At 43.3% G+C, this 24,618-nt stretch overlaps 1 protein-coding gene across 3 annotated transcripts in view; it reads left to right on the top strand.

Moving 5' to 3' along the window:
- PRDM15 (PR/SET domain 15) overlaps nt 1-24,618 on the top strand; it is a 55,621-nt gene that overhangs the window by 19,962 nt on the left and 11,041 nt on the right. For 2 of the 3 annotated variants that reach the window (XM_077342763.1, XM_077342764.1), the window contains 14 exons: nt 276-411; nt 1,488-1,666; nt 4,016-4,110; nt 4,420-4,507; nt 5,876-6,043; nt 9,423-9,517; nt 12,231-12,362; nt 14,327-14,461; nt 15,735-15,898; nt 16,706-16,785; nt 18,501-18,620; nt 21,493-21,624; nt 23,265-23,348; nt 23,470-23,645. In XM_077342763.1, coding sequence (XP_077198878.1) covers nt 276-411; nt 1,488-1,666; nt 4,016-4,110; nt 4,420-4,507; nt 5,876-6,043; nt 9,423-9,517; nt 12,231-12,362; nt 14,327-14,461; nt 15,735-15,898; nt 16,706-16,785; nt 18,501-18,620; nt 21,493-21,624; nt 23,265-23,348; nt 23,470-23,645 — 1,784 coding nt within the window. The remainder of the gene's footprint in view (nt 1-275; nt 412-1,487; nt 1,667-4,015; nt 4,111-4,419; nt 4,508-5,875; nt 6,044-9,422; nt 9,518-12,230; nt 12,363-14,326; nt 14,462-15,734; nt 15,899-16,705; nt 16,786-18,500; nt 18,621-21,492; nt 21,625-23,264; nt 23,349-23,469; nt 23,646-24,618) is intronic. The other variant, XM_077342765.1, reaches the window with a different exon arrangement.

The raw sequence follows: 24,618 nt of genomic DNA, 5'->3' as shown, positions 1-24,618 counted from the left end.
CTGCTTTACATTACTTGTGCTTACTTTTTCATATGTTTGCCATCCGCGTTAATCAAAACGCTAACAATTTAGGCACTGTTTCCATTTGACATGTCGTTCTTTTGTTTCCATGAGGGATTATCGATTCTTATTCTGCTTTTCAGTTTTGCCTTTTTGTGTTGTTTGTGATCTGCAATTTTTTTTTACGGCCAAACTAATAAATGTATTCTTAGTCTGTATGCTGGTACTTAAAAACTTACAATTCCCTTTTTTTAAATAATGAATTCAATCAAAAGAGGACCGTGTTGCTGAAATTATAACGGAAATCCCACCTGATGAGGTAGCTCTTCCTTCTGCTGCAGAAGAAAGGATCATGGAGATGGTTTTGGGGAAGCTTCCCAGTACTGGAAACAGTATGACTTCCATAACAAAGTAAGTTCCTTCAGAAAAAGGCGAATGGTCAACATTTTTGCATCATACTTCAGTTTTCTTCATTTTAATGTGAAAGAGGAATAGAATGTGCTCATGTGTACTGCCCTTCTACCCTGCTATGTGTGGAACCTTCCTCTGGCAAAGAAGGCTCTTCTTTTGGAGGAAGGCTTCTTGCAGTGGAGAAAAGTCTTTGCATATAGCTGATAGGTAGGATATAACCCAGTAGTTATGGTCATCTCGAATAAGATTCAGTACGAGAGAAATAATTTTTAAAAGTAAAAGTCTATTAGTGACTTTAAGGCCAACAAGATTTCTAGGATATAAGATTTTGAGAGTCAAAGCGCCCTTCATCAGGTATCTGACAAAGGGTACATTGACTCGCAAAAGCTTATATCCTGGAAATCTTGCTGCCCTCTAAGCTACTATTGGTCTTGAATTGGGCTCTTTTACTGCAGATCAGCATGGCTGCCCACCTGGCACTTTGGGCTAGAATTCATAAGTGGGGTTAGAATTGTATAGAGTGTTCAACCCTTGTTCAATTGCAATTGATTTTTTTAGTGTATGGCTTATTTGTATCTTTCTTATATTAGATTTTTGTGTTGTATTTTTAATTAAACTAAATTAAGTAGGATACCTTTTTTTTTTTTTTGCCAGATATATAAATAAAACTCACTGTGAGGAATGCTCCTAATGGTCAGGGAAGCATGTTTTTCCAAGCTGTTTATGTTCCTAGTAGGACACATTTGGGGGCCATTTGTTCAAAAGGAAAGATTGTGCCACCAAGGAGAAACTTCCCATGTAGGAAGAGCTTTTGACACGGGAAGGCTTTCGAAGAAATTAATTCCCTCACGTGAGTGCTGAAGGATTACATTTTAGTGAGAGGATTATACCAGCATGTTGCATTAGCTGGCTGGCCAGCATCAAACAATGACTAATAAATGAGTCAATAGTTGTAAAGTATGCTGATTCTGTTAAGAAATGTAGATTTAAAAATGATCTATGGTAACTGTCTCCCAAGGCAGTCCTTTCACAGCATGGCTGAACTTTTCTGTTGTAACTTCTTTCCAATCTGGTAGGTATCCTCATCACCAAAGCTCTATGTCCCTCAAGAGAAGTTTAATCCTCTCAAGTAGACATGGGATACGGCGAAAGCTGATCAAGCAACTTGGAGAACACAAGCGGATATATCAATGTAACATCTGCAGTAAGATGTTCCAGAACAGCAGTAATCTCAGCAGGCACATCCGCTCTCATGGTAGGTGCAAGCTGGTTTTCTTTGGAAGCTTCCACAGCTAGTTATGGCAGCAAATTCATAACCCAGCAGGTAAAAATAAAACAAGATTCAGTTATAGATAGCTGAAATATCAGTTAGGTGGCCCATCTGTGGTTTTGCCAAAGTTTAAAGAAAATTTCCTATCATTTGAAATGTAGAAATTAGTTGTCTTTTCCTGGAATCCATATATTATATGTTGAAGTCATTTAATTGGCTTATGAGTAGAATAATTAATGCGGATGGATGTTGCACTATGTATATCTGGATATAGGTCTTAATTTTTAAATATGATTTAATAATAAAAACTTCTTTAAAAAATTAAATGTATAAACCCAAATTGGATCAAAACAGTTGACTAAGAGCTTTACTGATTAATAATGCATCCATTTCTGCTTCAGGGGCATATGATTCAAATTTCATGTCATGGTTAGGCTGATTTAATTCTTTCCTTAGCTAATGTATACTGGATAATATGTATAGTGACAAGCAGCATAATCTCTCCAACCATCTGGTGCTTCAAAATAATCAAATTTTCAACAACTTTTTCAAAAAAATATCCTTGTTGGCTATGTACTCTCCTCCTGTGCCTTCACAATGCTACAGTATTCAGCAGCCGCTAATAATTTTTGAAGGTAGGGTTGTACCTGGCTTCTGTTTTGCTCCATTATTTCAGGAACCAGAGCATAACTGATGGCAGTAATATTTATTTTTTGATGTGGAGCACATCTACTGCTGCACTTCCTATAATAGAAATGATAATGGATATGCCGTCTGTTGTCCCGCCGTAGGAAGCATGCTAGTAGATAGCAGTGGTAGCAGTGGCAGCAGAGCAATGAGGCTCAGAGTTGGGCCTTACAGTGTGCTCTGCTGCAGTGCCACGCATCTTCCCAGGCCAGCCCTGCCCTTGGGAGAGTGGAACTGGCCTTGGAAGAGGGGAGCCACAGCCAGCAGTAGTAGAGTGGCAGGGCTCAGAGCTGGGCCTCACAGGGTGCTTTGCTGCAGTGCTGCTCGTCTTCCAAGGATGGTCCTATCCTCAGGAGAGCATTTTCAAATAAATGTTAGTGATGTCCCTTTTTATGTAATTATATATTTTTTCTTTATGAAATGTGCCATTCTAATATAAGGGCTTATAGTTTCAGAGACATGATGGGTGATCCATATGTGTTTATTCACATTTCTGCTATCATGTGGACAAATGGGAGGAGGTCTCCTCCTCCTCCTTCTACACAGAAGGGCTTATGAAGGTGGTCTTTCCTGGCTTTACCTTTCTCTACTCATAACATCAAGCATTTTTTTGTAGCCCAGCTTACTTTCAGCATCACATGCTGTTTTTTTTGTAAAATCTATATAAGAAAAATAGACTTTTTACACATGAATAGTTGTGCACATGAATGTCTGTCATGTCTGGTTTGGCATTAAGCTTATTCTAGAAAAAGTCATTCGATTCATTCGATTCAAAAGGGTATTTTAAGTTTTCATATATTGGATTACGAAACCTATAAACTTTCCATGGTTACTTGTACTTCTGTTGAATCTGTTTATTGCTGAAACCTCATGGGTCATGTTTTGTACTAGGAAACTGATTCACAATTTAAAATAAAATATACATTTTTGTCTGGGGAAATAATAAGCACCCTTCTGTGTTTTTTGGCATACAAAAACATTATTTATTTCCTTCATTTATCCCCCCCCCTTTCCCAGTTGGGAACCCAAAGTAGTTTGTATCATTCTCTCTTCCATTTTTAGTCTCCCAAGACCTGTGTGAGGTGGATTAGGCCAAGAGTGTATGACTGGACCAAGCTAACCTGGCAAATTTCAGCATCAGAGTGGGGATTCAGTTCTCGGTCTCACAGATCCTGGTCTGGCATTCTCACCACCACACAACATCGGCTCTCATTCATAATTGCAGGCTATGCACATATTCTATGCCCAGAAATTGATGCATGAGTGCAAAATATAAAGTTGATTCTGAAATCTCTCTTTCAGGCAAAGGATACTGGGCTTGATAAATTATTGGCTTTGTCCAGTATCACTCTTCTTCAGTTCTGAAGATATCTGTACAGAATTTCACTCACCTAGTAAGGAGGAAATTGTTTTCTTTATGATTTACGATTACATTACAGTTAAAAAACATTCTAAAACAGAACCACTTAGCTGCAGTATCATAGCTCTGTGACCTCTTAAGTTTGGCGACTACAGCATAAATATTTGGTCTCCCTTTACCTTCAAATATTGTTTACTTTTTATTTTTAGCTGTCTTAGTTATTTCCAAAATTTTGATTTGGTGACATGAGTGACTTGACTTTGTTGTGTTATAATTTGATCCCTTAGGTGACAAATTATTTAAATGTGAAGAGTGTGCCAAGCTTTTCAGTCGCAAAGAAAGTTTGAAGCAGCATGTTTCCTATAAGCACAGTAGGAATGAGGTTGGTATTTTGCTCTATCAGTAAGTTACAGTGGGCTAAAGGGTAGGGATGCAGTCACAGTGGACAAAAGCTGCTGATATGTGACTGAACGAAGTTACTGTTGTCGTCAGATAAATCTGGTTATATTATTTCCCTAAAAAGTTTAACTGCAGAAACATGGTATATGATATAAAAGTATCAAAAACTGTGATAGTGTATTAAAAAGCAATTTGGGTAGTGTTGGGTTTAAAGGAGTATTTTTAAAATAAATACTGTTACAGCATGTTATTTGTGCTTCCTTTTCAGTCTTTTTTAACTGTTTATCCTTAGGTTGACAATGAATACAGGTACAGATGTGCTACGTGTGAAAAAGCTTTTCGGATAGAGAGTGCATTAGAATTCCACAATTGTAGAACAGGTATGCTAATAATCAAGTTACCTCAATTGAGTTGAATAACTATGGTCCAGGGCAGCTTTTCCCAAACAGGATTATCCATAACCGTTGGGTAATCAAGGAGGGGCTAAAGTGATTGGGGGAGATTTACTTTCATTAAAAAAATGTTGAGGGTAGTTTTCACCTTATTTGAGCAGGCTGATCTGCCCCACCCCAAAATAGCCAATGATGGCCCTGGAAGGGGTGGGGAGGGGAGGGGCCCCACCCATACAAACCTTTGCCAGCCGAGGCTACTCTATTATGGTCAACTTATTGGTTGTAGCTGAAATTTAGCACAGTGAGTCCTGTTGGGGTTGGTTAGGGTGGCTGTTTTGGAGTTCTTTACTCTAGGTAGCTGGGTGGGTGGGTGGTTTGGGAAGGGTTTACCCTAGCCTCAAGCTCTGCCCAGCAGAGCTGGCTGTTGGGCTGCTTTGAGGTTTGTGGGACGGGAGTGAGGAATGGGGCCTAGCTTCTGCCCAGCACTGCAGCCTGGCCTTTTAGTTACAGCAGTGGGAAGAGCTGGTCACCACTCTACAGCTGGGTAAGTCCTCTTGGTTGGGAAAGGGGTGTTCCAGGGGGTTTTATGGAGGATGGGTGGAGTGTCCTACCCTAGCCTGAGGCTTGGCCTGGAGGAGCAGACCGCTGGGCTGCCTTGGTGTTCAGGGATTGGTGGGGGCTGGGGCTTAACTCCTGCCTGCTGCTTTGGCCTGGTTTCAGTCCTAGTGTTGGTCAGAGCCAGCTGCTGCTCTCCAGCTGCGTGAGTCCTCTTGGGGTTGTTTGGGGGAGTTGTTTCATGGGAGGGAGTTGGCGGGGGGCTGTACTCCAGCCTCAAGTTTGTTCCAGTGGAGCAAACCGCTGGGCCACTTCAGGGCTTGGTTGTAAGTGGGTGGAGACTGGGGCCTAGGTCCTGCTTGCCACTGAAGGCTGGCATTCTGGTCTCCAGATGGGGTTGGTTATAATGTTGATATCTCATGAAGATCCCAAATCATCCCAGTGGAGAGCCACCAGGATGAGTGGATGCTAGAATTTGATATTATACTATTGGTAAAGGATTGCAACTAGCATACCTGGTGGACTCTCCCACACTTGCTCCACTGAGGAAGCTAATAGGTATAATGAGCACAGGCTGCTCTGGGCGCTGCCACAGCTATGTATCACATCATGATCAAGGTCCTGTTCAAGACAAGATACTGATGAGTACTCCGGTGTAAGACGGAGAGCAAGTGGCTTGTTGGCTTTGAGAGACAGCCCCTGTCCAGATCCGCACACAGGATTTGACTGACACTTTCTTAAAAACTGCTAAATGTAAATACTGCATTTTGGCTCTTTGCTTTTCTTCTCCTTTTCTTGCAGACGATAAGACATTTCAGTGTGAAATGTGTTTCAGATTCTTTTCTACAAACAGCAACCTCTCAAAACACAAAAAGAAACACGGGGACAAGAAATTTGCCTGTGAGATTTGCAATAAGTTGTTTTACCGGAAAGATGTCATGTTGGATCACCAGAGGCGACATCTGGAAGGTAAGTACATTTGTAATGAACATCCTGGATCTTGATGGTGATGGAGACTGGGGTATGAGCAAATGTATTCCTCTGCATGCTGGTGTGGTGGTGGGAAGCACCGTCAAGTCACAGCTGACTTATGGAGATCCTGAAGGGTTTTTAAGGTAAGAGACATTCAGAGGCTGTTTGCCATTTCCTGCTTCTGTGTCACAACCCTGGTTTCCTTGAAGGTCTCCCATGCAAATATTGGGTGACCTTGCTCAGCTTCTGCTGATAGTCAAGTACCTGCTGATATTCTTTCCAAAAACAGACCATGTTCCATATATATTGTATAAAATGAAGTCAGTAGGTAGATTTTGCTTGGTTCTTTTTGTCATTCATGATAATGAAGCAATGTGATAGATTATAAAGCAGCCATTGAATTCAGCTCTCTGTTTCAAAGGCACAATCTCATTGCTCAGTTACTAAAGGAAATTTTGAGAAATGCTCATGAATGCCTATTGTTGATTGTGTAAATATTTTGGGAAAATTTCTGTCTTTCCTTTGTCTTTCCTTTGTATTAAACACTCATACTCATTCTAGCTATTTGTACTGGAAATTTATTGCTGGATATGCTTGTGCCATAGAAGAGTTTGCCCTTTATAACAGAGATCTGTTCTCCTGTAAAGCTTGAAAGAGACAACACAATTGAAATATCCCACTTTCTTATTTATTTATTTCTTTATTTATATTTATTTCTTTATTATATTTATATATATACTGTCCTCCACTTGTGGCTTAGGACGGTTTACAGGAAACCTGGAATTATAGTACAGGTAAAATTATCTTAGTAATAACAGCAGGATAACAACAGTAGTAACAGTAACAATAGCATTTGGTGATAACGATTCTTTTAAAATTAAACATCAACAGTCTTTGAAGGGTTCAACTTCAGATGACTTTGTTCAGTCATCCCGTCACAGCTTCCAGACATCTGGCTAAGGATTCTGGGGATGAATCAGGGTGGCCATCTATAAAAAGGAAGAGCTGAGTGTCATCTGCATATCGATGGCACCCAAGCCCAATACTCCACACCAGCTGGGCAAGAGAAGAAGAGTTGGTTCTTATATGCCACTTTTCTCTATCCGAAGGAGTCTCAAAGAGCCTTACAGTCGCCTTCCCATTCCTCTCCCCACAACAGACACCCTGTGGGGTGTGTGAGGTTGAGAGAGTGCTGATATCATTGCTCAGTCAGAACAGCTTTATCAGGGCTGTGGCGACCCAAGGTCACCCAGCTGGTTGCATGTGGAGGAGCGCAAGATCAAGCCCAGCTTGCCAGATTAGAAGTCTGCACTCCTAACCACTACACCAAGCTGGGTACATAAAGATTCTAAATAAGATTGGGGAGAGGACCGCTCCTTGTGGAACTCCACATGTGAATTTGTAGTGGTTTGATTGTCTCTCAAATTATTACCCTCTGCCCGTGACCCCAGAGGAAGGAACAAAGCCATGGCCAGGCCAGAAGTCTGACTGGGATGGGTCTAGGACTGAAGCCTCATCCAGGAATGCTGATAATTGGTCTGCCACAGCCCTTTCCACCATTTCCCCCAGAAACACTAGATGCAAGACAGGTAGATAGTTGGTGGGCTCCTGCAGGTGCAAAGATGTTTTTTTCAGCAGAGGGCACACCACTGCCTCTTTCAGCCCCTCCAGAAATTCTCCCAGTGAGAGGGAAGGAATGATTATCTCCCAGAAAGGGGGGGGCGCTATTATTACGTCAGCTGTTTTAAGTAGCCATGAAGGGTAGGGGTCTAATGGGCAAGTGGTCAGCCGTGCAGATTTTAGCGTCCTGTCCATTTCAGTTTGTGTGAGTCATCTGAAGTCACTCAGTGTTCCCTCCAGAGGGTGGCCAATGAGTGACTGAACTATCTTTACACAGCCCGCAGCACTGCGGGCGCCGTGGACTGAATAAAGCTGTAAAGCTCAGGGGGAGGAGTTAGGGCGGGCTCTGTCCGGGATGAGGAAGGGTGCCGATTGGCCCCTTCCTCCGGACAGACCATTGGCCCGGCCGATTCCCGCCATGCCGACAAGGAAGCAACTGCTTCCTTGCCGGCGGCCTGACGCGTCGGGCCACCAGCCAAGGGAGCCCCCGCCAGCCGCGCTGCGCGCGACTGCCGGGGGTTCCCTTGCCTAGCGCCCGCTGTATTTATTTTACAGCGGGCATGATTACTAGTCCTATATAATTGTGCTGGGTGCAAGTTTGCAGATGCGATGGAAGTCGAGTAAAAATTGTGTTTTACTGACTTCAGTGGAGTTTTCAAAGATGTCATCATCTGCATATTCATTATAAAAGTATGGGGTACATACTGCTACTTTTCAGCTTTGTCCAGAGACAAAAGCTCCCCATTTACATGTCTGTGAAAACAGCATGAAAATGCACTATTTCTCTGCAAAAAGCCAGTGGTTAGTGATACACCCACTGAAAGCGATGAAGTGTCTTCTCTGATTTTCCTGTGTGCTCAGAGTGCTTGTCTCTGAATAACAGGTATAAATTAGAGGATAAAAAAGGATATAACCGTTCACTATATGGTTTCACAGTATGGTTTCAGCATTAGTTATCTTGCAATATTTTCAAAAAACCCAAAAGTCTCACTCCAGCCAAGACCCTGTGCATTAATGTAATTAAGTAATTTGTTATTACATACTGAAGGGTCACAACAGTCTGGATAAAGGTTTCTCAACCATGGCATTGGAGTCCTATACAATACCACACCACAAAGGCCTCTCAATGATTCCATGTGTGTGTGGGGGGGGGGCTAAAATGGCAGCTGGGGAGAGCCATCCTACCAGGTGCCTTCTATTTCTGACTCTGAGTAAAAATAAAATAAAATAATTCTTAAATTTCTACCCTTATTTGAGCAGGCTGACCTGCCCCCTCCCAAAGTTGCCAGTGAAGGACCTGCAAGGGGATGGGAAGGAGGGTGGTGGTGGCCATTTAAACCTTTGCCAGCTGAGGCTCCACTTACTTCCAGGGTGTATGCAAGGAAAGAGTGGTCAGCTGAAATAACTTCCTGGTACCCTGAAGCCTGAAAAATATTTCAGCAGTATCTCCATGGTCAAAAAGTTGAAAAAGGTTTGGCTGGTGAAGTTAGTAGCTTTGGTTTATTTGTGGAACATGCAGGTTCAGATGGTTGAACATGAAATTCACTGCATGGCCAGGAACTAAGATACTGAATCCCATCTGTTGATTTCTGTGCAAGCTGAGCCGTGCTGATAGTGTATACATTTTCAAGGGTTGTTTTCATCTGCATTATGATGTGTGTTATTTTATATGTATTTTTTAAATCGTAGATGTTAGTAGAAAGCATAGTTTATTATATATTTGTTCTTTATTTTTGGTGGGAACTGTTACCTTAAGGTGTGAGGCGTGTAAAAAGAGAGGACTTTGAGCACAGCACAGACAACATGGTCCGCTACAAGAAGGAGCCCTCTGGTTGCCCTGTATGTGGAAAGGTAAGATATCTTCTTTGTTTGTGTTTTTAATCATTTAGTACGTTAATACCCTACCTTTCTCCCCATTGGGGACCCAGTGTGGCTTACGTCACCTCTATTTATCCTCACAACAAACCTGCAAGGTAGGTTAGGCTGAGAGCCTGTGATTGACCTGAGGTCACCCAGCAAGCTTCCATGACTCAAGTAAGGATTGAAATCTGGGTTTCCCAAATCCCACTCCAACACTCTTAACCTCTACACCATACTGACTCTCATTGGCTTGCGTCAGTAGGAGTTTTTTTTTATCATTGCACATTAAAATTTTTATTTCAGTACAAAAATAGATAAACATATTTACAAAACAAGATTTATGCATTTACAAATTAGAGAAACCGGAAGGAACTGTGAATATCTTTAATCGCTCCTGTGGAGCGGATAAAATAAAACAGTAAGGGCCCCGAGGGTGGGCCCTGTCCGGGATGAGGAAGGGTGCCGATTGGCCCCTTCCCCAGGACTGACAATCGGATCGCGCCTGCCAATTGGGCCCTCCGATTGTCAGTCTGCCGTGGCTCGCGATAGGTCCCTTGCTGCCGGACTGATGAATCAGGAGGCGTGAAGCCACCCACCCACCCAACCCTAAGAGGATTCACTCAACTGGAAAACAGCCTACTGCCAGGACCAAAATGCTAGGTTGCAGTGGTGAGGGGGAACTAGGCTCTGGTCCCCACTCACCCCCAAGTTCCAAAGTAATCCAGCATCCTGTTCCACCAGGCTGAGCCTGAGGCTCCCCAGGCTTCTTCCCCAGTCCCAGTCCCCACACACCCATCCTGAAGCAGTCCAGTGACCTGCTCCACCAGTTCAAGCCTGAGGCTGAAGTAGACCCCTCTTCTCTCCCTCCAACCCATGCAGAGTAAAAAGAAACGAAAGAAAAAAAACCCCTCCCCTAAACCCAAAAGGACTCACTGCACTGGACTTCAGCAGGTCAACTACAGTACATGAGCCTCAGCCAGCAAAGGTTTGTATGGCCAGAGCTTCTCCCCGTTCCATCCTCTTCATGGCCACCATTGTGCATTTTGAGAGGGGGTGGGTTGACCTGCCCAAATAAGGTATAAACCACCCTGGGTCCTCTTAACAATCTTTAACCTCCTAGCGGAGCGGATTAAATAATAGGTTAAGGGCTCCGAAGGTGGGCCCTGTCCATGATGAGGAAGGGTGCCCATAGGCCCCTTCCCCAGGACTGACACTTGGAGGGCCCAATTGCCAGGTGTGCAGCGCCTGCCGATTGGGCCCTCCGAATGTCAGTCCGGCGGCAAGGGACCAATTGCGAGCTGCGCTGCGGCTCGCGATTGGTCCCTTGCTGACGGACTATTCGCGCCTCCCAATCTGCCCCCCTTCCACCTGACCTACCTGCCGCCGCCATTGCCTCCCTGCCATGCAGCCCAGATGGCCGCTCTCTCGTGGCGCGCCCTCCGACCGCCCGCTGCCGCGCCCCTGAGGCTGCCTCCCCCAACCTTGGCCCTCGGACCACACAGCAGGACTGCCCCGCGACGCCACCTGACGTGCCAGCCGACACCCGCTGCTGTGCCTGCGGCCCCGGGCCTTGCCCCACGGCCGTGCGCCCTGCACAGCCTACCACCCTCCAGCGCCAGCCCCAAGTGCCTCAACGCCGACAGGCCGCCACCCGCTGCTGCCCCTGCCCTGCCGCCGTGCGCCCTGCCCAGTCGGCCTACCACTCGGCCTCCCACCCTCCAGCGCCGCCCCCAAGTGCCTCGCCGACGACCCAACAGCCCGCAAAACCTCTCGGACATGACCAGGTCGGCCACGCCGCCGGATCCCGCAGCCAAGCCCAAGCCGCCCCAGCCCCAGCGCGCCTCCTGAGCCCCGCTCGCGCCCGCTGCATTAAGCTTGCAGTAGGCTTATTTAGTAGTCTTTTTTATATTTTGTTAAATATGTTAAAAATTAAATCCCTCCACAACTAGCATAACACCTCCAGGGCTCTGGAGAATGCTTGGAAGCTTCTTTGTTTGTATATTATATTTATACACTACCCTCCCTAAAGGCTCAGGGCAGTTCACATAAAACAGAAACAACCCAGTTAACTTATTTTTACAATAATAAAGTGATAAATGCCAGAGGTTTATAAAATTATGCATGGAACATAGAGAGTTAAGAAAGAAGACTTTTTCTACCACTCCCGAAATACTGGCACTCAAGGGAATCCTGTGAAGCTACTGGGCAGTAGGTTCAGGATGCACAAAAGGAAATAATTGTTTACACAGGAAATGATTAAAATGTGGAATTCACCACCAAAGGATGTAGTGATGGCCACAGGTTTAAAAGGGGATTGGATAGATTAATGGAGGAAAAGTCTATCAATGGCTACTATCCATGGTGACTGAGGGAAAGGTCCACATTCAGAGAGGCACTAAACCCTTTGAATTCCAGAGCCAGGAGGCCTCTGGAACAACAGGGGAAGGCCTCAGCCTCCATGCCCTGATGCTGGCCCTTCAAAGGAGCTGGTCAGTCAGTGTGTGACATGGGATTCTGGACTAGATGGACTATTGGTCTGATTCAGCAGGACTCTCATGTTCTTATTTTGTCATTTCTGTGATGGTATGATGAAGGTAGAACTTAGAACTAACGTGACAACTTAATTTTAATTAATGAATGACAGCTGGAATCTTTCCCATTTAACAGGAAAACAATGTTAATCCACTAACCTGTTACTTTTCAGGTATTTTCTTGTAGGAGCAATATGAACAAACATCTCCTTACCCACGGAGATAAGAAATACACCTGTGAAATATGTGGACGTAAATTCTTCAGGGTAGATGTACTGAGAGATCATATTCATGTTCATTTTAAGGTATCACATTATTTCATTTATGTATTTTAGTTATACTTTGCTTTTCTTCCCAGTGGGGAACCAAAGCAGATTACATCCTCTTCCTCCCCTCCTCAATTTTATTCTTGCAGCAACACTGGGGGTAGGTTAGGCTTAGAGTGAGTGACTGGCCTAAGATACCCTGGTGAGCTTCTATGACTCGATGGGGATTCAAATCTTAGTCTCCCAGATCCTAGTCTGACACTGTAACCACTACAGCACACTGACCACTGGCTTCCTCAAAGACAAGTTCCAGTTCTTCAGGGATACCCAGCATGGTGCCCATGGTGCTATGGCACTCACAGACTCATTTTCTGGGGCCTGCCAAGTGCTTCAGAAACCAGACAAGGACCAGGTAAGTCTTTCACCTATCCAGACTTCTGACTGGCCAGTGGAGATCTGATTGGCTGTGCAGGTTTTTAAAAATATTGCTTTGGCAGCTACAACATCATCCCTGAAAGTATGCAAGAATGTATATATGCATCAAGTATTCTAAAACAGTGTGCTGTAAAAGAATCATAGAATCATAGAGTTGGAAGGGGCCATACAGGCCATCTAGTCCAACCCCCTGCTCAATGCAGGATCAGCCCAAAAGAGTTAGTTTTAAAAAATATCCAGTTTAAAAAAGGAGTTATTTATTCTGTGCACTAGGCATGTACATTTGGTTTACCCAAACAACAACAAAAATACATATTTTCTAAGGTGAATACAGATAGTCTACTACTAGTATACCTGATCCAAATAAAAAAAATTCCAGCTTATATTTGAGCATATATAGCTATACTAATCAGCTGTCTCTGCCCGCCCGCTGCCACTGCAAGTGGGAGGACGTGAAAGGGAATGTGGGAAGTGTGTAGAAAAAGTGGGTTCTTTTTATCACATGTGGTGGAAATGTGAAAAAGCATATAAGTATTGGGCTAAAGTGCACACTATAATTCAGAAAATGTGGGGTTTAAGATTCCCATTGAAACCTGAGACCATGTTATTAAGCATACTACCGCAGTGCCTCCCAACGCAAAATAGAAGCCTGTTCTTCCACGTGACGACTGCAGCAAGGCTAGTTTTGGCTAGAAAATGGAAGAAGCAAGATCTACCTCCGATAGAGGACTGCTTGACCAGGTTGGCAGACCTGGCCAAAATGGCTAAATTGACACTGTTAGTCAATGGAAAGATAGAAGAAGATTTTCAAGAACAATGAGGCCCCTGTTTAAACTATCTAAGAAGATAAATTAAACGGGGATAAAATAATTCATTCTGTATTAATGCGATACAAGAGTTTTGCCCAGAACTCTGTCAATTATCCTTCTTATTACAATCCATGTACCATAATGCTTTTGTCCATGCAGGTCCAATGAACTCTAGCATTGTGTTTATGGTAATCCACAAGGATTCCTTCCTCACTTTTTCACCAGTGGAAAAACTGGTTGGATCTAATCCATGAAATATGTTATTAATATCTCAATCTTAAGGATGCTACAGTTGCTCCTGTGATGTTATAAGATATGGAATACAAGGGAAAGTTATTATCAAGGCAGACAAGAAAAATGTGGTTTTCTGTATCTTTCATGAATGATAAGATAAGATATGGGAAACATCTTTTGATCCATTTTTAAAGGATGGGTACGAGTATTATTTTAATAGTTTTTTAAGGTCATTCTTTTATTAGCATTTAACAAATCCCTTAGCTTTACCATATATCTTTGTAACAGTAGGCAAGCAGCCAGTATGTACCATTATATTATTTAGATTAGGTCATTTGAAATCATTCATATTCTAGACAATTCTGTCTTGTTGGTAACAGAAGTTCAACTAAGGGACAAGTGAAGATGTTATTTATCTCAGACCCTGAGGATTTCCTGTGTTTTAGTACTGTAGAAACATTGTCAGCTTTGTTTTTGTTTTTTTTGGTTGGCTAACGTTTGAATTTAAACCTCCACTCTGTGCAGGACATTGCAATAATGGATGACCATCAAAGGGAAGAGTTCATTGGCAAAATAGGAATCTCCTCAGAGGAAAATGATGAAAATTCGGATGGAAGTGTGGATTCTGAACCTCACAAGTATAGCTGCAAAAGGTGCCAGGTAGTTTTACTACTTTCAAACATTTTGTGGAGCTGTGGGTTGAGAGAGTTGAGAAATGTCACATTCTTTAATCAAGAGATTTGTGTGTCCTCCAATGTACACATGGAGTCTTTTAAGCACAGATAAGTAGCATAGGAAGTCATGAAAAGGTCTTCTTACTTATCCCTACTACATGAGTAGATTCTGGAATTTAAATAGTGGTCTTTGAAGGTTTCAGACAGTAGTTTAAGTACCACTATAATGTGATGGTTCAAAATCTGTGAATTTCCTTCTGTGATTGTCCCCATCTTGCTTCAGGTTCTTGGCCCTTTTCCTCATGTATAAATATCTACCTAATGTCCCTTCAGGTCCCTCTCTCTCTCTTCTGCATATTCATGAGTGAATTCCTGCAGCTTAGTCCCGTTTAAGATTCAGTCTCTCTTTATTTCTGGGGATCCAGTACGGCCTTTCATTAAAGGAGCAGAAAAAGATCTGTTCACCCCTTCCTTCCCTATTTTTGTTCCCACTGTCAGTATAGATCAAGGTAAATATATATATATTTTTAGTACCATACTATTGCACTACTACAATCTTGCAAACGTACTCTCATTGTTGTCCCCAAGGCAGTGTGGGAGCACAGTTGCAATGTTTCTGATTTGTGAAATCACACCAATGCTTTCCTATAACATTTAGATACATTTTATAACTTCTGGTTAAGTTCATTAGTATGCCCTCGTGCTATCTAAAGAGGTCATTGACTGCTTACAGAACTTACCCCTCTAAGTTGCAGACTCTCAGGCTGGAGACCAGTTCTCCAGATACTGAATCTGATTCTTTCCCCAAGAGGTAGAATAAAGGGCTAGAGTGCAATTCTGAGCTCTAGCCACCAATACTGCTTTTTAAGAAAAAAATGTAAAAGTACTATAAGAGTGCACTTGTGACTGCACAATTAAATAGAGACACTTTGGCAAATGAGCTCATTTGGATTTCCTGATGTTCCTTGCTGTGTGAGGTTTTATTCCCAGCCTCACTGATAAGAAGCCCTTCTCTCAGAGACATGGAATGCACACTATGATTGTTTCCTAAGTAAATCGCACTCCAAGCTAACATATTCACCCAGCCAATCAGAGGTAAAGGATTCATTGCCACAAATTAAATAAGATCTTGACAACATGCATCTGATTGTTGGTTAACTGTACTGTTTCTCAAAGTTGTATTAATTAGTGGTTGCTGTTTGCAAATTATTCTTTCTCTTTCCAGTGTGTGATGCACTCACTATTGTTTCATTCTTTAGTTAACATTTGGCCGAGGAAAAGAGTATTTGAAACACATCATGGAAGTTCACAAAGAAAAGGGATATGGCTGTAGTATCTGCAACAGACGTTTTGCCTTGAAGGCAACTTACCACGCGCACATGGTCATTCACCGGGAAAACCTACCTGACCCCAATGTTCAGAAGTAAGCCGATTATTCGATAAAATAAAATTAAGGACGTAATGTTACAATCTATACATGGGTATTGACTTCATTTGGATTTAGGCATGACAAAGTGGAGGCTGGATCACAACCTATTTCCTAGGAATCCTGGCACAACAGCCAATAAGAATAGTCAAAGGCAGTCGTTGTAGGGAACAATGGACTAGTGCTTATGGCACTTGATCTTGGGATGTCTACTTACAGTTTGCTCACCTCGGAAACGTTATTTCATCTGGTTTTGCATATAACTGCCAGGACCAGCCATACCTTTTTTTTTTTTGCCACTGTACACAGTGGCACTACACACCATACCCAGATAATGTGATAATTCCTGTCCTCCTAGCAGTCATTTCCAACCTGCTCTCAGAAGAGAAAGGAGGGAACTGTTTAACCCAAGGCAGCTTCTGGATCCTTGTGACTGTTGCTCCACGTGAATCTCATGACCCTGGGCATGGCTGCGCAGGGGAGGCGAGAGCTTGGAAGGCTTAGCAGTCCTTGTACTGGATCCAAACTATATCTTTCGAAATTCAGTACTCATTTATGACAGGGAATGTGAACAACAGAGTCAGTGGGCCTCTACAGGGGCTATTCCGGTAGGCAGTTGGACAGATGTAACAAAGGCAGTTGAGCTTTGGTGCATAGTTCCCAGGTGCCAAGATATGCTTTTGAAGAGATACTTAGAAACTGTGGGATTCTTTTTTTTCCAAATTAAAATACATGTGTGAGATCATAGACTTTCAGTTAATCAGAAAAAGAATATCATTAGCTGATCTTTATTTCCCATTTTAGATATATCCATCCATGTGAAATCTGTGGAAGGATTTTTAACAGCATAGGGAATTTAGAACGGCATAAACTTATTCATACAGGTAGACTCATTTTATTATTATTTTCTTTATAATGAAGGTTCTGTTCTTCTGCTGCTATTTTAGTCTGTATTGTTATTCTGTAGCTCTTTTTGTGGGGAAAATGCATTATAATGACTCATTTGTACTTTGAAGTAGGATTCTGAACCCAATACCCCAAAACCTTTTGGTGGGAAAGAGCTCTTAGGAAAGGAAGAATGCCCTGTGGCCATGTCAGGCTATAAAGCAGACCTGAATTGTAGAAACCACATTATACGTTCCATTATGCAGCATGTATTGATCTTCCCATACCACCTGCCTCTTTGCTGTGTCCTCACCATGGCAACAAATCAATGGAACTGATGAACTGCAGCAAAGGTAGTTAGAAGTCACAGAAGTCAGACTACCTAGGACTTGGTTGAAGGAGGCAAGGGGAACTGGCTCTACCAGACATTCCAACTGGACAGAGGTGGTCACTCCTTCTGGTTTAAGAAGCATTTCTGTGACACCTCTGCAAGGCTCTCCTTCTACAATGTGATGGAGCTCATTCCTAGTTGAAAAGAGCCCCCTTGTTTGCTTTGGTCACTTTCTTACTGCTTCTTTCCATCTAGCTCTTGATGTTTTTCTACTTTTTGATGTGGGGCACTTCTTCTGGCATGCCTCCTGGAATGGAAATGGGTATGGACATGGTGTCCATTGTCCCACCCCAGGGAGCGAGCCAGAAGAGGCAGGGAGGCGGCTAGTGACGTTGGCCAAGGCGACACCTGCACCCGTGCCAGCTGAGGCCAATGCATCAGTCACAGAGAGGCAGGGAGATAGATGCAGAAGGAAGCTGTGGCTTCACTGGCTGAGGCCAAGGCAGCAGCCCCAACTTCACTACCAGACACGGTGGCAGCAGAGGCTGCAGTGGCAGAGGCTGCAGCAGCTAGCTAGACCCCCTCCACCCAGGATGCTTTGGGTGTTCACTCACCTAGCCAGGATGCCATGCAGCTGCCCACTGCTGTGCACAACCTGCATGGGGCTGCCCTCTGCTGCCATCACTGTGGCCTCTTCCATCACTGCCATGGGCTCCTTCATCCTAGCTGGCTGCCCCATGGTTGCCAGGTTTAGGACTCAACCAGCGCCACTACAGCCTCCGCTGCTGTGGCCTCTGCTGCTGTGGCCTCCACCGCCACCACCACTGTCTCAGCATCCGGCAGTGTGGGTATGGCCACAGTAGTGGAGGTAGTGGCAGAGTCCTGAAGCCGGCAGCCACAGGGCAGCCAGCTAGGACAGTGGAGAAGCCGTACCAGCGATGGAGGAGTCTGTGCTGGCAGCAGCAAAGGGCTGCCCTGTGCAGTTTGCACAAGGTAGCAGACGGCGGCAAGGCTCCATGCCCAGATAAGTGAATGAACACCCTAAGCCTCCCAGGAAAGGGGGGAGGGGTCCCTTGCATGCTCCAAGTGCCATGCCCACCAGCAACGATCTGATTCTCAGAAATGTATTGTTTATTTGTCATCTCTTTGGGGAACTTTTCTTGCAACTGTTTTGAGGTATCTCCACAGCTTCCACTACTGTCCTTTTCTGCTTCCTCTGTCATTCTACGTCTTCTTTTAAAATGCTTTGTCTTTCAAGACTGTTTTCTGCTTTATGAAAGATGCTGAAAGGGGGCACTTTTGGATTAGCCTGCACACACAATCTGTATTTTTTTCCTTTGATATTTTGTTTATATAGCAGTCTCTTTTCTTTGTTTTTAAAAGGTGTGAAAAGTCATGCCTGCGAACAGTGTGGTAAGTCATTTGCAAGGAAAGATATGTTAAAAGAACATATGAGAGTCCATGATAATATCCGAGAATACCTGTGTGCAGAATGTGGCAAAGGTATGAGTATTTTTTCATATTTTTAAATATAATTTTACATCAGCATAGCTCTGCAGCAGAGCACATTTTAACTTCTGAAGTCTCATACACATGACCAACTGGTGTGATGCCATAGTGCTGATAACTTCTTTTCTTTTTATTTTCTTTCTTGCTTACGTAAGTTAAAGTAAATCAGGTGCACTATAATTGTACCTGAATTACAGAAGGAAAATTATCTCTACTGATGATAATGCATCATGTCTTAACACTATGCCATAGAGGAGTGATTCTCAACTGGTAGTAGGCATGCCACTGAAGAGATGCAGAAATAGGTGGGATGCAGGGTTTTCATAACAATTACTAAGAATTCACTCTCCTTCAATAACTATGTTCATCTCCAAATGTTACATGTTGTCACCTGCCAGCCCTACCTGTCATGGATTGTCCATCTGTGACTCTTTGACTGTTTCCACACTGGGAACTTTGCTGCCCTGGCTCCTGTGTGGGAGCACAAATCCAGGGCGGATGACCTGCACCAGGCCAAATGCTCCCCCATGTGGGAGCAGGAAAAGGCAGGGCAACCTGCCTTGGCTCAAACTCCAGCCTGCAGCCCAGTGCAAAGCCTGCAGTGAAGAAATGATCTTTGACACACTCATAATAGTAACAGAATACCAAATTCTTCTCAGAAAAAGGGGAGGGGTTTCTATCACAGTGGAACTCAGGTTATTTAATAGAGGAACTGGTGGGATGTAGCTGTACCAAAACATAGCTGTAGCAAAACTTTCCTTGTGCATTACATTAGTTATAATTACTTTTAATCTCAGTGTTGCCTAGTTGCAAACACTATTACCCATTTTATAACTCAAAAGCCTGGTGGCTAAATAACTTGGTTCAGCTGTGAAGGGGGGGGGGGGGGGGGAGAAGGGAGTTAATTCTTATTCAGAAAGTTCCAGAGACAACCCTAATTGGCTAGGGAAGGTCATAAGGTTATGGACACCTGATACGGTAGTCAACTCTGAGTTCCAAAATTCCTGGAGTATTGGGGATGGAACCTGGGAACCGTTGGGTTTGTCAGAGGGCTGCAACAAGGTGCAGTGCCATAGAGTCTCAAAGAGACCACCTTCCAAAGGCATTTTTCTACAGGGGACTTGATTTCTGTAATCTGAAGGGCAGTTGTAATCTTGGGAGATCTCATGTCACACCTGGAGGTTGGCAGCCCTACTACGCAAGTAGACAGTTTTATCTTTTTCCTGCACATTAAGAACTAAACACTATGTTTTGTTATTAAAATTTTTTCTTAAGTTTCTTCAATTAATCTTTTTTTTTTTTGCTTCATTTTCTGTAATTTACTGGGGAGTGACCTGAAGCAACCAGGGCCTAAATTTGGTTATGTTACTGCACCAAGGCAGGGTCAGTCTGGACAGGGGATAGCTTCCCCACACTTGTGACCTCAAGAGGACCCCCCTGGATGTCTGTATGTTTTCCCCAATTTGGCAAGCAGCATCCCCACATAATTAATGTTTGAAGAAAAGATTAATTCACCTCCCCCAGTGTTGCAGCTACTCTCTGACTTGGAAGGGTAGCAGTAGTGAGGATCTCAGCTGTTATTTATGAGTATAAAATGCTCAGAAACTCCTTTTGCAGCTCTTCTGGCATATCCTAGATCCTAGGCTGGCTTTTCAAATGCTGCAGCAGCTGAATTAATTTAAATAAATTTGACAGCACACACAGAGCATCATAATTCATTTCTGAAAGACTGATTTAATAACCTCTGCAATCTTTCAGGGCTGTTTTTAATGTATTTCTTGAAAGTTTATGTGGATTGTTTTCTAAAACAAGCTGTAGCACAAAGACAGTTTCACTTGGATTTGGAGAAGCATTTTCTACCTTTCGCTAGGAAGTGGCCATTGGCTTAAAACACACAGAGTCTTTGTCCTGGAACATGCTGAGCACAGGGCAGGTTAGCTGAGCTAATGCATGAACAAGGCAAGGTGAACACAACCAGCAGAGAGTGGTCAGAGTCCATATCCTAGGTCATATGCAGAGTCAGCAACTTTGCAACAAGAGCAGGTTCAGGGCAAATCTAAAAGTCTGAGTCCAAATACAAAGAGTCAGTGGCAGCACATTGTTTCCTCTCGCCATTCTTTATAGCAGAGATGTTCTTCTTGCAACTGGATGGCATCATGCAAGTGCATGTGCACCCTTTCTAAGTATCTAGATCCAAGTCTCTCTGGACTGCTAATCGTGCACTTTACCTTCTTTCCAACATCTCGTGACAGACCTTCCTCCAGCCAGTTTGGTGTAGTGGTTAGGAGTGCAGACTTCTAATCTGGCGAGCCGGGTTCGATTCTGCTCTCCCCCACATGCAGCCACCTGGGTGACCTTGGGCTCGCCACAGCACTGATAAAACTGTTCTGACCGAGCAGTGATATCAGGGCTCTCTCAGCCTCACCCACCCCACAGGGTGTCTGTTGTGGGGAGAGGAATGGAAAGGTGACTGTAAGCCGCTTTGAGCCTCCTTCGGGTAGGGAAAAGTGGCATATAAGAACCAACTCTTCTTCTTCTATGTTCCAGTGGTTCTGAAGACAAGGGAGGTTCATTGGATGGTGGAACACTGCTTTATTCTGAACCATGGTAGTGAACAGCTGGGTTGTTGCTATCAGAGGGTGGAACATCATTTGGCAGGGCAGATGTAGCTTCCTGTAGCCAGCTGTCTGTAACTAGCTGTGAGCTGGGTCCACCTTCACCAGCCCCTTCCACAGAGTCCTCGGCTTCTTCAGGATTGATGGTGCCTGACTGATCCATGACAGTCTTTTTGCTTGAGCGTTGCTCAGGAGAAGTATGGTGAAAGGACTTCTTCATCAAGCTTCAGTTTAGGCTTTGTCTCTTACAGGCATGAAAACAAAACATGCATTGCGCCATCACATGAAACTACACAAAGGAATAAAAGAGTATGAATGCATGGAGTGCCATCGGAAATTTGCACAAAAAGTCAACATGCTGAAGCACTACAAAAGGCACACAGGTGAGCCTGTTGACAGGAGCCATTAAATAAAGCAAGCTCACTGCCTGCAAATCCACCAGGAAGTGTTCTGCTATTCTCTTTGGTGATGTCATTGTACAATACAGTCATTCCATAGTCGCTGTACAGTGACATCAGTTACTTCTTATATATTTGTTGTATGCATGTTTCCTACGGAAGTACAACTAAGTTCAGCTTTCTGGAAGATGTGCCTAGTGTTGTACCTTAGCAACTGACACAATTATATTTTACTTGCCTGCAATTTTACATTGCACCAGCTTTATTTATTTTATGGAATATGGAATTCCCAAGTTATTATGGAGGAAGTATGACAGACAAATACGTGTAATTTGGAGTACGTGTAGATCTGTAGAAGTTTACTCTGCTAATGCTTTTTACCAAGTGCACCTGTAATTTTTTGCCCTAACATCTTTTCCAGAATAAAAAAATTACTAGCATGATTCATGTAGCTGATAAAGACAGGAAGCCAAAGAAATATATTCGTATTTTGAATCATATGAACTGTGAATTAGAACTGAAGAACTGCCGATACTAATAACAGTGATGAGATGCTTTGAACTAAAAAGTACATCTTTGTAATCTTTGCTAGGGAATTACAAAATCTTTAGCCTAGTGTTAAGAGGTCCTTCATTTTATGAGGACTGAGAGTTTTGAACAGTGTGCTATTCCTGCAAAGGGTTCTGTGAAGCAGATGTGTGCTGAGGGTTTGAAACTTAGTTCCTTAATTGTGGTTCTCAGCCAATCTGTATTGGGATCACAGTGTGTGGAAAGGGAGGGTTTAGGCCCTCTCTCATGCTATTTCCCTGACCTAAAATGGCCCTAGGAACTACTAAATGCCCTCTAACCAGTTGCGTGGGGTAAAAAAAATGTACCAATAGCATGTTTTATGGGAAACTTTCTGCCTCACATTTGAAAATATATTCTTTTTATCTATAACTGTGTGTAAGGGCTGTTCTGCTACAAATCAGTCATGTTAGATGGCTTAAACCAGGGGTTGTCAAACTGCAGCCCTCCAGATGTCCATGGATTACAATTCCCAGGAGCCCCTGCCAGCGAACGCTGGCAGGGGCTCCTGGGAATTGTAGTCCATGGACATCTGGAGGGCCGCAGTTTGACTACCCCTGGCTTAAATATTAGATAGCAACAGTAGACAGACACAATCCCCAGTGTTTCTACATGGCCACAGCTTCTTTTTCTAACATTATTTAAATGATTTATAAACTTAGAAGGGAAAATTTTCTACTTCAAATTTATCCAGAAAATCCTGTTAAAGAAATGTGCTGATGGAAATTTCCAGAGTGGGATAAATAGTAATTCCCCGAGGTAATTCCATGTTGGCAAACTAGCATTGTGGGAAAGTCTTTTCCCCACACCATGGTGTTGATCCAGTTGCCTGCACATGCCTAAGAACCCATGTTTCAACAAGGGGTTTCCAGCACATGTCTCTTTGATGGGATCCAAAGTAGATTTGGGAGCTTCCTTTTGGGCAAGTTTAAAACTTACTACACCAATCCCATATTCACTGGCTTTCATGAATTAGAATTTGCACTGATTTCTGGAGGTCACCCACTTGTGCCAAAGCAGATTATCATTCTGATCCTAATGAGTTTTCTGTTTGGCAGGAATCAAAGATTTCATGTGTGAGCTCTGTGGAAAAACTTTTAGTGAAAGGAACACAATGGAGACGCATAAGCTTATTCACACAGGTAAATGTCTGGCAGTTTCCAAAGTTAACTACTTCTGGATTCTGTATTGTATAATTCTAAAAAGTGGTTGCTGTGATACAAATGCAATACTAAAACAAATTTTGGTTTTATCATCTGCCAGTGGGGAAGCAGTGGACATGTTCAGTGTGTGATAAAAAGTATGTCACTGATTACATGCTGCAGAAACACATCCAGCTGACTCACGATAAGGTAGAAGCTCAGAGCTGTCAGCTTTGTGGAACGAAGGTTTCTACCAGAGCATCAATGAGCCGTCACATGAGGCGAAAACATCCTGAGGTGAGCATGCTAATATCCTAATGGTTGATGATTCTCCTGTCTTTTTAGTTGTATGTACTCTTGTTCTTAATGTGTTTTTATGCACAGCGAATTTGATTCATTATGATGGTTGTTTAAATCTGTTCTTCACATCTTCCCACTGCTGCATCTGAAGAGAATACATCTCACAGTATTCATGGAACAAAGTTTGAGTCCAATGGGACCTTTAAGATCAACAAAGCAAGCACAATTCTTCAGATACAGAGAAACAGAATTTCCTCAAGCGTTTCACATAGATAGAGAGAGGTGGAGGGGCTAGTTCCCAGGAAGGACTAGTTAGACTCAAGATGCATAAGTAACTGGATGGTTATATCTGAGATTGGCTTAAGGTGCCTTGTAAGATCAGTGATTGGCAGTAAATTAGCACACAAATACAACAAACAGATGTGAGAATGAAGTTTGAGTCAAGTGGCACCTTCAAGACGAAAAAAGTTCAATTGCGGGTATAAGTGAGAACTGAGAGGCTTAGTGTATGTAGATACACACTCTTTCACCGAAACAGAATATTTCAGACATTACATATAGGTAGGGGGTCTATGTACCAGGAGAGGCTAATTAGAGTCAAGATGCATAATTAACTGAGTAGTAAATACATCTGGGATTGTGGTAACATATTTGAGGAAACCTGTGAATAGCAGCAAATTGGTATCTTTCCACCTTCATATTTCACTAAGGGGTAAGTGAGCGGAGAGTGGGCGGGGCTGGTCCGGGTGAGGGGCCAATCGGAAGGTGCTTCACGCCTTCTGATTGGCCCCTCACCAGGACAGACATCAGTTCTAGCCAATCGAGTGAGGGCACAATCTAGGCCCTCACCAGGACAGGCCAGAAAGCGACGCGGAAGTGGCAGGACACCATGAGTAAAGAAGGCCCATTCCCTGCAGGCTTAGAAGCACACCTGGGGCCTCAAAGAGGCCCCGGGTGTGCTTCTAGGTTC

This window comes from Paroedura picta, chromosome 6 (genome assembly GCF_049243985.1).
Source record: "Paroedura picta isolate Pp20150507F chromosome 6, Ppicta_v3.0, whole genome shotgun sequence".
In the NCBI taxonomy this organism is placed as follows: Eukaryota; Metazoa; Chordata; class Lepidosauria; order Squamata; family Gekkonidae; genus Paroedura; species Paroedura picta.
The sequence above is the reverse complement of the archived record's forward strand: the minus strand, read 5'-3'. Positions and strand labels throughout refer to the sequence as shown.